The sequence below is a fragment of the Haemaphysalis longicornis genome, unplaced genomic scaffold (assembly GCF_048455015.1).
Source record: "Haemaphysalis longicornis isolate Haplotype H1 unplaced genomic scaffold, Haemaphysalis longicornis Haplotype H1 scaffold_1, whole genome shotgun sequence".
NCBI classification, from domain to species: domain Eukaryota; kingdom Metazoa; phylum Arthropoda; class Arachnida; order Ixodida; family Ixodidae; genus Haemaphysalis; species Haemaphysalis longicornis.
In genome coordinates this window covers 108,536,280-108,551,651 of record NW_027526203.1, presented here as the reverse complement: position 1 = coordinate 108,551,651, position 15,372 = coordinate 108,536,280, and the positions used below count along the sequence as shown (strand labels likewise).

Here is a 15,372-nt window from a genome sequence, read left to right as displayed (position 1 = left end):
CGTCGTTTCTACCGACACCGGGAAAGCCCGACATACCGTGGACGCAATGGCGTCGGCTGTTCGAGAACTACCTCGTAGCGTCGGCAAGCGACGCGTACCTGCCAGCACGCCGCAAGGCGCTCCTTCTACATTGCCTGGGGGTCGAGGGTCAACGAATCTACTACACGCTACCAGATAAGCAACCTACGGAGGACGAAGACGAATTCAAGACTGCTCTGCAGACGCTCGAGGCCTACTACGCAGCAAGTACTAACGTTGTCATTGAACGCCAGCGGTTTGGTCAACGTGTTCAGTTGCTGGGTGAGACCGCGGACATGTTCGTTTCTTCGCTGCGAGAACTTTCACTTTCCTGCGCCTTTAATGACAGGGCCGACGAGTTCATACGCGACCAACTCGTCGCCAAGACGAGCAACACCGTACTTCGGGAGCGGCTACTTTTGGAAGGCTCCTCATCGACGTTGGACAGGGCCCTCACAATTGCTCGAAGTACCGAAGAAGCTGCAAAATATTCTAAGGAGTTGTCATCAGCTAGCCCTGCAGGGTACGTGCAAAAAGTGGATAAGCGTTCGGCGCCAGGGCCAGCCGAACATGCCTCGTCGGGACAAAATAGTAGGACTTGTTTTCGCTGCGGCTCTGCGAAACACTTAGCCAATTCTAGTATTTGCAAAGCAAGGAACAAGACATGCAACAACTGTGGCAAGGTAGGCCATTTCGAGAGAGTCTGTCGTAGCGAGAAGCGTAACAAGGAGTCCCTCGCTGTTCAAGAAGTCCAGCACCGCGATCCAACAGCTCCCAGCGTACTGCAACTTAACGGGGAACAGAGCACCGGAGTGCGCATACAAGTACAGGTTCAAGAAACTCTCGTTGATTTCCTCGTGGACACGGGTTCTGCAGTTTCAATTCTTGCTGCTGACACGTACAGCAAACTGGGGCCTCCACCACCACTCCAGCCAACATCGGCGACGTTGCTCGATTTTTCACGCAGAAAAATCAACATTCAAGGATGCTTCGCCACTCCAGTCCAGTATCGCAACCGCCATGCTCAACTCCTTTTGTACGTGGTACCACAAGGCACAAATCTCCTGGGCATCGACGCCATTAACACACTGCAGCTACAGATAAATGGTACGTCACTGAGCTGCTTCCACACTTCTTGTAAACCGGAAGGGCACTCTCCTGATCTGCTATCCCAGTTCTCTGACCTGTTTGACGGGAATTTGGGTCTTGCAAAGGGCTTCGTGCATAAAGTCAAGATACGCAAGGATGTCGCTACTGTAAGCGCTAAACTTCGACGCTTGCCGTTTGCGGTGACGGAATCTGTGGAAGCTGAACTGAATCGGCTAGAACAGGCAGATGAGATTGAGAAAATTGACAGTTCCCTTTGGGTGTCCCCAATAGTTGTAACGAACAAAAAGAACGGGAAAATTAGGATATGTGTAGACCTGCGGGAACCTAACAAAGCAATCATTCTGGACTCCTTTCCCCTGCCCCACACTGAAGAGTTGCTACACAAGCTGCATGGTGCAAAGTTCTTTTCAAGACTGGATTTGGCCTCGGCCTATCATCAATTGACTCTTAGCCCACACAGCAGGGACCTGACTTCTTTCATCACAGAGTATGGGCTGTACAGGTACAAGCATGTCTGTTTTGGACTCGCTTCGGCACCAGCTGCTTTCCAGAGAATGATGACTACAATCTTACAAGGCTGCAGAAATACTCTCTGCTACATTGACGACATTGTTGTTTTTGGGTGCACAAAGGAAGAGCACGACGCCTGCTTCGGCAGGTTTTGAAGTGTATTGCCCATGCTGGGCTAAAACTGAATGAAAAGTGCATTTTTGGAGTGAAAGAGTTTGACATTTTGGGTCACAGAGTGACCGAAGAAGGGTTTCGCCCACTTGTGAGCAATGTAGAGGCCATCCAGACAGTTCCAGTCCCCACAAATGTAGCAACATTGCGCTCTTTCCTTCGCATGGTTGGGTATTATGCAAAATTCATACCGCACTATGCTGAACTCGTTGAACCTCTACGACAGCTCATATGGAAGGGAGTAGGTTTCACTTGGACGCCGGAAAGGCAAGCCTGTTTTGACCAGCTGAAGCTCCTATTGGCAAGTAACTGCTTACAGCTTTTTGACGCTGCTCTGGAAATAGTGGTTACAACAGATGCTTCTGGCATTGGCATAGGAGCTGTACTCCAGCAACAGAAGGGTGATGACTTGCATACCATCGCTTTTGCATCAAGGCGCCTAACACCGTCTGAAGCCAAGTACTCTTTAGGCGAACTGGAAGCACTAGCCTGCATGTGGCAATGTGAGCACTGGAAAAGGTACCTTTGGGGCAGGCACTTCACGTTACGTACAGACCATCAGGCACTGGTGACGCTGCTCGGTGCAAATGGAGCGGGCCGTCAACCTTTCAGGATTGCCAGATAGCATGCCAGACTGCTGGCATACAACTACACAATAGAATACAAGAAGGGCCCTGAAAACTGTCGCAAATGCCTTTTCCCGGTTACCGCAGGAGAAGTATGGAGCCCGTCCGGAGCCGGAAGATGCTGTTTGCTTTGTTTCTTCATGTTTACCTCTCGAGGAATTCGTAACTGCAACTGCGCAGGATTCTGTACTTTGCCAAGTGATGCAGTGGACAACGTCCAGGTGGCCATCAGCCAAGACGCTGCCTCCAGAAGCAATGCCTTTTTACAGGGTTCGGGACGAACTGTCAGTGATGAATGACCTGCTGCTCCGAGGGGAACAGTTCGTGGTACCTTCTTCGTTGGTGAGCAGACTTCTGGATATCGCCCATGAATCACACCCAGGCATCACGCGTACAAAGCAACGGCTCCGAGAAAAATACTGGTGGCCTGGCAGGAACAAGCACGTCGAACAGCTGATCAAGTCTTGTGCCGTTTGTCAGTCTGTTGACAAATCAGCAAAGCCAGTTGTGCTGCTAATGCAGCCGGTACCATTTCCTTCAGCGCCGTGGGAGAAGATAGGCATCGACATCGTTGGTCTTTTGCAAGGGCTCCTCAGGAATGTCGTTTCGCCATTACTTTAGTAGACTACTTCAGCAAGTGGCCAGAAGTAGGGTTCACCTCCAACGTCACTTCAGCGACGACCATGTCCTTTTTGCGGAGTATATTTAGCCGTGAAGGCTATCCGAAGGAGATAGTGAGTGACCATGGGCCACAATTCACATCCGTCGAGTTTGAACAATTCTTGCTCAATAGAGGTATCTACCACACATTCTCGGCAGTCTATCATCCACAGTCAAATGGACAAGTGGAACGGTTTAATCGTGTGTTAAAGGACTACGTTCAGGTGTGTCTGGAGGAACACCGCCCACTAAAGGAGGCTGTCACAGAGTATCTTGGGATCTACCGCTGCACTCCGCATGCAACTACGGGTCAGAAACCTGCTGTTCTCCTACACGGCCGTCACCCAAGGACCAGACTCGATCTCGCTGCAGGACCGACTGGAAGTGTTCCTAAGGTCGAAGGCGTGGAGCTTCAGGCCGCCAAGCAAAGGGTAACTCGGAAACAGCTTGCAAGCAAGCACTATACGGATCGACGTCGTGCAGCCAAACATTCGTCATTGAGTGCAGGACAAGCAGTTTGGATTAAGCTACCGGGACATGTGCCAAAGGGTTCCCCATCGTATTCACCTCCTTTCACCGTGGTTCGGCGCCAACATGAGGACACGTACGAGCTGAGCGACGGCCGCGTTTGGAATCGTGAGCGGCTGATTCCATACACTGCAGCCTGGAATCATGCGACAAGGCAACCTGCGTTTCCCCTGGGACTCCTGGCTCCACCGCAGCACAGCCCCCGAGTGCCCAGATGTTCCAGCCACTTACTACCCCGGCCAGCACCGACAGAATGGCAGTTCCAACTTCAACTACAAGTACTGGTGTGCCGAATGTTGATGTCACGGACATGAGTGTACCAAGGAACGTGTTGGGAGGGACTGAGACGAGTGCTAAAAGCGAGGCTCCACGGTGATCCACCAGAGAACGACGCAAGCCTACATGGCTGGCTGAATATGACTTATGAAACAATTCAGTGACTGTGCGTGCCCCTTTTTGGGAGGAGGGGATGTTGTGTTGTGCGACAGTGTGCTGCCCCTTTTTGGGAGGAGGGGATGTTGTGTTGTGTAATGTAGTTCTGTTCATGCCACCAGGTTGCGCACAATGCTAAGGTGGCCAATTTCAAGCATCATCATCAGCAACCGCAAGCCCGGTTATAAATAGCATGTAACAATAATAAAGGTTCTCTTTTCCGTGGGTACGAGGTAGCGTCTGCGTCTCTCTGCCACGTATGGTGACTTGGTGGGCGGCGGATACAACAGAATGGCTTGACCAGTTTGAGCGAGTCAGCGCGTAAAACTAGTTGGATGACACATTCACACTGAAGAATGTTTGCTGGTCCCTGAATGATGTGGCGAAGACGTGATTCCTTAACCAGGACAGTTTCTCTAATTGGGCGGCTTCAAGGAGGAATTACGGAACATCTTCGGAATGTCCTCTACTCGCTCGGATGCAGCCAAAAGGAAACTCGATGCCCGTGTGCATCGCCCGGAGGAGACCTACGCTTCATACACTGAAGATGTCCTCGCGCTATGCCGCCGGTTCGACAAGGACATGCCTGAAACGGAGAAGGTGCGCCACATACTGAAAGGAATCGCTCATTTTTCATTTAATGCTATGGCGATTCAGAATCCCACTACCATTGCCGATGTGCGAACGACCTGTCAGCGGGTCGACCATCTAACGTCCATCCGCATTCAACACCACAGCTTGCCTGCCTGCCCCTCTGGGAGTCGCCAGGCAGGAGTCTCTATTCGTGCGGTCACAGCCCTAGGAAGACCCTGCAAGAAAGCCGATGTCGATGACACTGTCGCCGCCGAGATGAAGATCATGCGATGATGATAGGGTGCACACCCAGAAGACGGCAATTGTCCACATGTTAACACATAGCCTGTAGCGCTTCTCACTGAATATGTATATATATATTTATTTATTCATTTACCCTAAAGGCCCTTACGGGCGTTACATAGCGGTCGCAATGAAAAAAAGAACACATTGCAACATTAAAAACAGCAACACCCAAAAAAATGCGAATACAAATACATTCATGTCAAAATGCATAGTTTCAAAAAAAGGGTACACAAAAGGCGCACAACAGTTATCCAATCCCTAAAATGCGAGGGTTAAAAAATGACCCAGGTTCAAAATAACACAAACATCGAACATTGAACCAATCTAAGAGGTTCAAAAATGACACAAACACTGGAAAATGATTTATACATTGAGGAATAATTGCAACTCTTTGATAAATGAGTCGTGATTACTGAGGGTGACGATGTTACCTGGGAGCTGATTCCAGTGACGAATAGCAAGTAAGTGTGGCGAAAAGAAAAATAGGTTGGTACGCGCGAATATTGGTTGAACTTTGAATGCATGATCCAAACGGGAAAAAACGCGACCAGCGGGTCTTATGTGCGAGGCAGCGAAAGAAGACTGGCTGTGGTATAGCCTATGGAAAACCGATAAAAGACTATAAAGCCGGCGTTGTTGTAGAGGTGGTAAGTTCAGGGATTGTTTCATTTCTGTTATACTTGATGTTCGTGAGTAGTTCCTGAGAATGAATCGGGCAGCTTTATTTTGGAGTGCCTCAAGTTTATTTACGAGATACGACTGATGGGGGTTCCAGATTAGCGCTGCATATTCAATCTTTGATCGAACAAGTGTTTGGTAGGCCAGAAGCTTTGTGGACGTGTTAGCTGAATGCAGATTGCGCCTAATCAATCCGAGTGATTTAGAAGCTTTGCTGGTTATTGTATCGCTATGGTGATTCCAGGTTAGATCAGACATTATGTGGACCCCCAAGTATTTTACCATGGTTACGGTTTGTACAGGCATACTATTGAGAAAATAGTGACGGGGCTCAGACGCGCTAGTTTTGGTAAATGTTATGGCGTTAGTTTTGGGCACATTTACTTCCATCTGCCAATCCCTACACCATTTCGTCAGTTGATTAAGGTCTGCTTGCAAGGATAAGAAATCTTGGGGGTTTTTAATTTGCTTATAAATGACGCAGTCATCCGCAAATAATCGGATAGTAGAAGAGATACTAGTGTTAATGTCATTGATATATATTAAAAATAAGATAGGACCCAAGACTGAGCCCTGTGGAACACCGGAAGATACTTGAGCTAAAGAGGAGGAATTATCATTAATGGTTACTGACTGAAACCGATGGGTTAGGAAGTTCTTAATCCACCTGTTAATCTTAGGGTTGATATTAAGAGCAGAAAGTTTTTCCATTAGACGGATGTGAGGGACTTTGTCGAAGGCCTTGGCGAAATCTATGAATATAGCATCTATTTGTGAGGACGAATGTACTGCATTATGGAGATCAGTCATTAATTCGAATAACTGAGTTTCACAAGAACGGCCTCTCAAAAAACCATGTTGATTAGAAAAAAAGAAGCTCTGTTTTGTTAGGTAGCTCATTACGGCAGATGATATTATGTGTTCTAGAAGTTTGCAAACTATGCTGGTTAAGGAAATCGGTCTGTAGTTAAGAGGCACAGATGGGTCGCCTGACTTAAAGATGGGGATAACACGGGCAATTCTCCAAGCAAACGGTACGCATCCTGTGTCTATCGATTGCTGAAATAAAGCAGCTAAGATCGGGGATATGACCACTTTAGTCATTTTTAGTAGTTTGGTGCATATTTCATCGGGGCCTCGTGCACAGTTGGTCGGGAGTCTATCAATGGCTGCAGCAATACCCTCCTGAGTGATAAGCAAGTCATCCATTGCTGAATCTAATGACTGTAAAGTAAGAGTGGCTGGTAATGGGCTTTCATTTGTAAACACAGAACAAAAAACAGAATTGAATTCCTCTGCAGCCTCTGATGAAGAAAGGTCTGTACCCTTTTTAGACAATGATATGGACGATGATGATGAGTACTTTGGATTTATCACTTTCCAAAATTTTCTCGTGTTGGTCTGCAGTAGGTTTGTTATATCGTTGTTGAAAAATTTTTCCTTGGCTTCCTCGATTTCTGCTTTGCACAGTTTAGAGTGTTCTTTGTAGCGCTTCCAGTCATCTGCTGAATCAGATCGTCTGGCCTTGGAATAAAGTCGCTTTTTCTTATTGATGCAGCGTTTAACGCCGGTCGTAAACCACGCGCTTTGCGTCGATGACGTGATACTGATTCTTGGAACGTATTTTTCTTTCAGTTCCAGAAGCTTATCGCAAGCAATTTGCCAGTTTTCATTTACATTTCTGAGAGCAAAGCAAGTGAAGAACTGCGCGGAAAATGATAACAATTCGGTTCCTATCATGGCGCGGTTCGCGCGGCTGTAATCAAAAATTGTTTTCGTTTTATTCTCGGTTTTGGAGCTTTCTAGTGTTACCTCACAATGCACTACGTTGTGATCGCTGATGTTATCTAAAACATGTACGAGCATATTGCTTGGTTCTGTGGTCAGCACAAGATCTAAAATTGTGTCGACACGTGTAGGCAATCTGACCATTTGACTCAAACTAAAGGCAGACAACACATCGAGAAATTCTTGACATTCATGCCTTTTTGTGCTGCCATGTGGTATGCCTGACCGCCAATCAATCCCTGGGTAATTGAAGTCTCCAGCAAGAATTATTGGGTATTTTGGGTACTTGTTTTGTATAAAGCACAGCGATTCGTTTAAGTGCTCAATAAATTCGGGGGAAGAATCTGGCGGACGGTAGCAGACCCCGACAGCACAACGCACAGAGGCAGATACGCGTACTATCACCCATAGGATCTCTATACATGAAATTGTATCGACTAAATGGGCTTGCAAATTCCTTTTAACGGCCACAATAACACCACCACCGCGAGAGACTGTTCTATCTTTCCTAAATACAGAAAAGTGTTTAGCCAATGACAACTCGCAATCACTAAGATCAGAGGAAAGCCACGTTTCAGTACCAAGCACAATATCCGCCGAACATGATTCAGTGAACGAGCATAGGAGGTCCTGTTTATTAAATAGGCTGCGAAAATTTGCCAGGAGAATTGACAGCTTTGAGGACGAACGATTTTTCAGTCACTTTTCGTTAGCAGCCGTGGCGCTTGACTCCTATATATATATATATATATATATATATATATATATATATATATATATATATATATATATATATATATATATATATACATATATTTCGCTTGAGAATGGGAAATTCAGGGGCTCGTTGAGTTAGGACAACCATAAAGGTTGGCAGTCAACAAAACCTCGGAAAGCAAAGGGGAGAATGTGGCAGGTCATGAAACCGATGAAGAATTTGAAAGTAAGAAAGTGGAGAAAAAGAGTGGAGAAAAATGCCCGCCGGGTGCCATCCGAACCCATGACCTCAAGACCTACCACAATGTCCCCTTTGCTTTCCGAGGTTTACTGGACTGCAAACCCTTATATCTGTATTAATTAAATGAGCCCCTCATTTTGCCATTATCATTCGCGACATATATAGCGAGGGCCTCTGTTCTGGCAGTGTTGGTACCACAGGGAGCGTAAGAGGATTTAACCGTGGTCGACCACTTCAGACATCTTGTAGGCACTTGAGTCACGGCCCGGGGGCTAACAAGTAGGTCCCCTCCACCCCGAGTAGTCCGAGGGACGCTGCCTAGCACCCCCAAGCACATAAAACAAAATACCTTAACATAAATACCCCAGCAAGTGGAGGGGAAAATAGCCCCGCCGGTAGCGCAGGGGTCATCGCACCAAACGCGTATTGTGGAGGTTGTTGGTTCGGATCCCCCTGGCGGGCATTTTTTCTCCACTTTCTAACTGTCTTTCCAAATTCTTCATCTGTTTCCATGACCTACCACATTCTCCCCTTTGCTTTCCGAGGTTTTCTTGATTGCCAACCCTTATGCGGTAGGTCATTGAAACAGATGAAAAATTTTTTTTAGTCAGAAAAAAAGTCGTGGAAAAATACCCGCTGTTTGTTCGGATCCCACCTGGCGGGCATTTTTTCACCTCTTTCTTTCTGACTCAAAAAAATTTTTCATCTGTTTCCATGACCTACCGCATTCCCCCCTTTGCTTTCCGAAGTTTTCTTGACTGCCAACCCTTATTCTGTCTTAATTCACCGAGCCCCTCATTTCCCATATCTGATTCACTACATGCATAACGAGGGCCTCTGTTCTTGTAGTCTTGGTGCCAAAGGTAGCTTAAGAGGCTTAAACGCTGGTCGACCACTCTCGGTATGTCGTAGACACTCGAGGCACGGCCCGGGGGTTAAAAAGAAGGCCCCCTTCACCCCGAGTAGTCCGAGTGGCGCTGGCTACCACCCTCAAGTACAGGAAACAAAAAATATCTTAACATAAATACCCGAGAAAGTGGTGGGGAAACAGCCCCGCCGGTAGCGTAGTGGTCATCGCACCAGACCGGTATTGCGGAGGTTGTGGGTGCGGATCCCACCCGTCGGGCATTTTTTCACCACTTTCTTTCTGACTCAATAAAAATTTTCATCTGCTTCTATACCTACCGCATTCCTCCCTTTGCTTTCCGATGTTTTCTTGACTGCCAACCCTTATTCATATATATATATATATATATATATATATATATATATATATATATATATATATATATATATATATATATATATATCAAGTACAGGAAACAAAAAATATCTTAACATAAATACCCGAGAAAGTGGTGGGGAAACAGCCCCGCCGGTAGCGTAGTGGTCATCGCACCAGACCGGTATTGCGGAGGTTGTGGGTGCGGATCCCACCCGTCGGGCATTTTTTCACCACTTTCTTTCTGACTCAATAAAAATTTTCATCTGCTTCTATACCTACCGCATTCCTCCCTTTGCTTTCCGATGTTTTCTTGACTGCCAACCCTTATTCATATATATATATATATATATATATATATATATATATATATATATATATATATATATATATATATATATATATATATATATATATATATATATATTTATATATATTTATATTTATATTTATATTAATATATAATAATACAACTATTGCTTGCGGAACGCCCGGACAATAAATGGCTTGCGACAAAGTCATGTCAACGAGTATTGCGTGGAGAAGTTAAGCCTTAATTGAGTTCCTGAAAATCGTTTAAGGTAGAAATTGTTGTGGCGTAAGCTTTACGGCCATTGTTTGCACATCCTGTTTTGCATGGAATTCACTGAATGATCACGAAAGAAAAATGGTGTAGATCGCACGTGTTAAAAATTGTGCCGGGATGTTCATCCTTCTTTAGATAGACACCTCCAGTGTTGGATTACATGTAGTTCTGACAATAATCCAGTCAAGGTTTTGATACAGCGTGACTGAGCCACCGAGAGCCTGGCAGTCAACGGTACTCTAATCCAAGATCGAGGCCGCACAAAGATCTCAAGTGGTGGGCTGTATCCAAGCGACGTACAGCACCTTAAAATAGTGATAAACCATTAAAACCCCAGGCCATCAATAGACCGAAGTGCGAAATTACGTAACAAATCCAAAATTCATGGCCAGCTAGAAATATACATGTAGGCTTTTGAACTACCCTTCTGTAAGACTCGCCTGGGTCTTTATCGCCAACCGTCCCCTTCCTGCATTGTTTACAGTTAAGTCAAAGTAGCTTTATAACCAAATTAATGGCCTTGACATTGTGTCTGACTCCTCCATCATTATTGAGTGTGGACTCAAAGTATCGTCAACAAAGAACACTGTACCGAAAATGCAGTCGATGAAGCAAAGAGTTGGCCAAATTTAGCAACATACATCCGTCTATTCTCACGTGATAGGTGGTAAAAAGTAAAAACTATAATCTTCAACAGGCACTTTCAACGACATCGCGCGACGTTAAGGCGTCTAGAGACAGGCTACAGTGCCGTTCAAAAACTCCCGCCCAGCTGACCAACGGTATCTGAAATCCCGTGTTACTGTTCCACAGGTAGACTCTTAGCCGCCAGTGGCCTTATCAAAGGGATGTGGATGTTTTGCTCCGGGAAATTTGAGTACACAACATACTCCGTACCAGAGAAATATTTACTACTATATGTGGCTTTGCTTATGGGGTGCGGAGAGCTAGGTTTAAAGCGCTGTAGCCAGACATAGGATATCACGTAAGCTGGAAGGCACTGCTACGGAATAATTCGGACGGTATTACGTCTTTACGTGCGGGGAAATATAACCACAACAGTGTTTTCGTTTTTCGTGTACACCATAAAAATCACCGCAGTGGCCAGAATCGAAACCATGTCTCTGGGCAGCACAAGCCATTAGCCACTGATAAACCACGGCGAGTCACTGCTCAGGTAAGGGAGGCGCAGTGGTTGTACTGCTATTGGCTTTTACGAGTAAGGTGCAAAGGGAAGCTTGGAAGCTCCGATTAAATGAAACCAAATCAAGGTTGTTAGTGTCGAGTAATAGGACTAAGGGAGATCAAGGTTTGCAGGCAAGGGCTTTAACTTCTAAGGGCTGTTACGGTACGCTGGATAAATACATAGAAATAATATTCAGTACGCCTGCACCAAAAGAAAGTACACATTATAAACTGCACAAATATTGCATAAAATCATGTAAGTAAGAATTCACAACGTAACAAGGCGAACAAAACATACCGGGAACACGGTCCTAAGGTAACCAGAGGTTACGAGGGCCCTAAGGTACGAGGGCCCTAAAAACACTGCCTAAAGGGGGAGGGGAGATAAAGCCTAAGAACGGCACAAAGAAAGAAAAATATATTTAATCAGCAGTCGCTGATATTAGCCAGTCTTCAAAGCACGAAAAACCCGTTGTTCGATCGGACTACGCCGATGTCGCCCATCTCAATGCTATAAGCTGTATTGAATACTCAGCTGCACACACCCTGTTTGGCCAACATAGTTCAATCAATCAATCAATCAATTTATTAATATCTCAAAATGATACATGGGGGTTATATACTGCCAATATCTCCAGAAATCAATGACCATTCGCCGCTCACAGCTCCGCAACGTCAATGTTTTAATGCAATGTAAACACTATACCAAAAGTTGAGCTCATAACAGCAGTTATTCAGGTCTACCGCCTAAACGCATGGCAAAGACTTAATACTCCTCCCTTGGCTACTTCAGAAAAGGGTAACTCTATTAAAAAATGTACGGTCACGTAAACTTCCAAAAGGGTGACTGCGTAATGCTCAAGGCCAAGACATTTAGGTAGTATTTTTTTTCTGAGTGCTTTTCTTGCTGTTTCCGTTGTGTTGCTAGCAAAGAATTCTTGACCATGGGGAATTTACGTTTCGAAAATCCAACCCACGATAGAGCCAGCCTAGCTACAAGCTTTCATCACATATATTTTGGGGCATAGAAATTGTTTTCGAACCGTGTTCCGCAACACTCCGATCTGTAGGTTCAGCGTTTGAATGGCAACACAAAACATTAAACGCAACAGCAGCGATTGCAGTTACCAGTCAAGCCTTTCAAAAAAGTGGCAGAAGTGGGCCGGAAACAAGTTCACAGTCATGTCACCACAAAGTTTTAAGTGCCTCGTGCACATCCCTGCACACCAAAAAATGCTCAGTGTGCGCTTTCGCCTTCAGTCTCCTTCGAATAAACAGTGATCCTGCTAAGTAGACACAACTGATATTCTCAAACGGTGAGTTCTCGGACAGGCCCCGGCCCTTTTTACTCGTAACAGTTAAGGGATAATTACAACAGCGCTGAGAAGAAATGAATGCCTATGTTGCAGTTGGACGGCATGGAGTAGGGTGACAGACTAACGCGTTCTGTACGATACTCATACAACATTTCTCTAGTTCTAGGTTCCCGAACTAGTGGAGATACTGCTGCCTGTTTTTGAAAATTTCTGCACGCGGGCATTTTCAATACTGTCTTTGAACTTCCTTGCAGTGCACCGTTCACTTGTGGTACCTGTCGTGCGACTTCCAGATCTACCTGATCTGCTTTGGCTTTATCGTGCTAATGAAACGGTGAGTAAAAGTCAGTACAGAATGCTGCGGCAATTCAAAAAAATAAATAGCTGGGCGCCTCTTAAAGGCGCCCAGCTTCTCAATATCGAACCTTCTCAATATGTTGGTGTAGGCTTTGGGAACCCAGACAAGAATTACAAGCAGAGACAAGCTGGTCCACTGGCCTACTGGTTAGCATGAACGCTGTTTACATGTCGTCTTCGTTGCAAGTTCGCGCAAGCAGTACTCCCATGTTTGAGGGTGTTGACCTAACAACACGACACGATTATTAACAACACGACCTGAAACTGTTTCGTCACTGACTGTTCATCCCGGTATAAGCGATCACCGTGGCGTTTATTTCGCAATGTCATCTCACCTACCCCGCAATCCTAAACAGTATAAACGTATTAGAAACGACAAAAAAGCGAATTTTCAGGCCATCAATAAAGAACTAACTTCTTTTTCAGGTGAATTTTTCCCCTCATTTTGGGAGCGCTCTGTTGATGACAATAGGACGCTCATAAAATCAAAAGTTAACACACTTACGAATAAATATACCCCCCTAGTTCGAGTGACATCCAAGAGACCACCTTGGCTTATTATTTACTGGCAACGTTTGCGTAACAGGAGAAAACGCATCTTTCGTAAATGTAAACAATCCACCTCACGCGAAAGATGGACAGCTTATCAATCAGCCGCTAATGAATACAAACATGCTCTCATTGCTGCGAAACACACCTTTTTTCATAACACGCTTCTCTTTCTGTTATCAACCAATCCAACTAAATTCTGGCGTGTCTTCAAGAAAACCACCCCAAGCGATGTTAGTTTAAAAAATGATGCAGTTTTTTTTATTCCAGTTGACAAGTGCTGCGTACAGTTGAATAACACTTTCTCATTATCTTTGACTGATACGTCTTCTACTATCCTTCCGGATTCCCTTAGTTTTCTCTACCCACAAATTGATTCTATTATCATCGACTGGGTGGGCATCACTGAATTGATAAACAAGGCCAATGATTCATCCTCAGAGGGCGTAGATGATATTAACTACAAATTTTTCAAAAGCACGCTAGGTACTCCTCCTTAATCTTGTCCTATATCTTTTCGCAGTCATTGCGGTGTGCCGCGGTGACCATGGATTGGAAGATTGGGACGGTTGTTCCAGTCCACAAGGCCTGTAATACTGCCCTCGGAACTACAGGCCAATTTCCCTAACCTCAATCCTATGCAAAATTCTAGAACATATTATTTATACTAATCTAGTAGACTTCTTGGACACTAACTCTTTTTGTTACCCGATACCAGCACGGTTTTCGTAAACACTGCTCATACGAAACGCAGCTGCTAGCATTTACTATTTACTTGTTTTCTGCTATCAATCTTTCTTATCGATTGCATTTTCATTGACTTTGCGAAAGCATTTCACACTGTTCCTCATCATTTACTTCTCCTGAAACTAAGTAAATTAACATTGAAAACACTCTCATAAAATGGTTAGAACACTTTTTTTATTTTACTTATTTTAGTTTATTTTAGTACCCTAAGAAACCGTGATGGGCATTCCATAGGGGGGAGAGGGAAGAAATGTAAATACAAACACAACACTATTTCACAGTTAAAGGACGCGTCACATACAGAAAACATCCATCATTGATCATTCTTCCTGGTGTCTTTCTTGTTTAACAGGGCATGTATGAACGCAAATAAGTTAGTACTGCAACAGGGTTATGTATAAGGTGCTAGCAAGAGCAACCCGTAAGATCAAAATCGACCATAGTCAAATAGCAAAGGATACATGCAATAAAATCAAACATTTCCAAAATTTGCGCACGATACAGGATTACACTATATCGACAACTTCAACTGCAAAAAAAATGCACCTTTTATAACACTTTTTCAGCAAAGCAGTTCGTAAGGCTTACTGGTCAATATTTTGGGTGATAAATGAATGCAACGCAGTTTGAAAGAAATATGATTCTGTCAGATGAACAAGACTTGCCGGGAGCAAGTTTCATTCCTGTATTGATAAAGCAAGTGGGGAGTTCTGGTATTTTTTGGTTCTAGCAAGAATCGGCTGTACTTTGTGCGCATGACCAGTTCGGGGGGAAATGTGATGAGCCGGCAAAATATTGGATGACCTGAAAGATGACTCAGAGTACTAAAGGGAGTGAAAAAACGACAAGCGCGAAAATTTCCTTCGGGTATCGAGATTAGGCAGATCAAGAGAAGGTTTCAGAGCAGATACGCTTATATCAGAAGAGTAGGAACGCCGAATAAACCTTGCAGCTTTGTTCGGCACGGCTTCGAGGGGGTTAATAAAGGACGCTTGGTGTAGATGCCCGATAACAGAAGCATATTCTAATGTGGATCTTATTAATGAAATGTA

The 15,372-nt window shown here is 44.8% G+C and overlaps 1 protein-coding gene across 3 annotated transcripts in view; it reads left to right on the top strand.

The window, feature by feature from the left end:
- Positions 1–15,372, top strand: part of LOC144178920 (nose resistant to fluoxetine protein 6-like) — a 157,180-nt gene that overhangs the window by 76,573 nt on the left and 65,235 nt on the right. For all 3 annotated transcript variants that reach the window (XM_077707087.1, XM_077707078.1, XM_077707070.1), the window contains exon 11: positions 12,922–13,001. In XM_077707087.1, the coding sequence (XP_077563213.1) occupies positions 12,922–13,001 (80 nt within the window). The remainder of the gene's footprint in view (positions 1–12,921; positions 13,002–15,372) is intronic.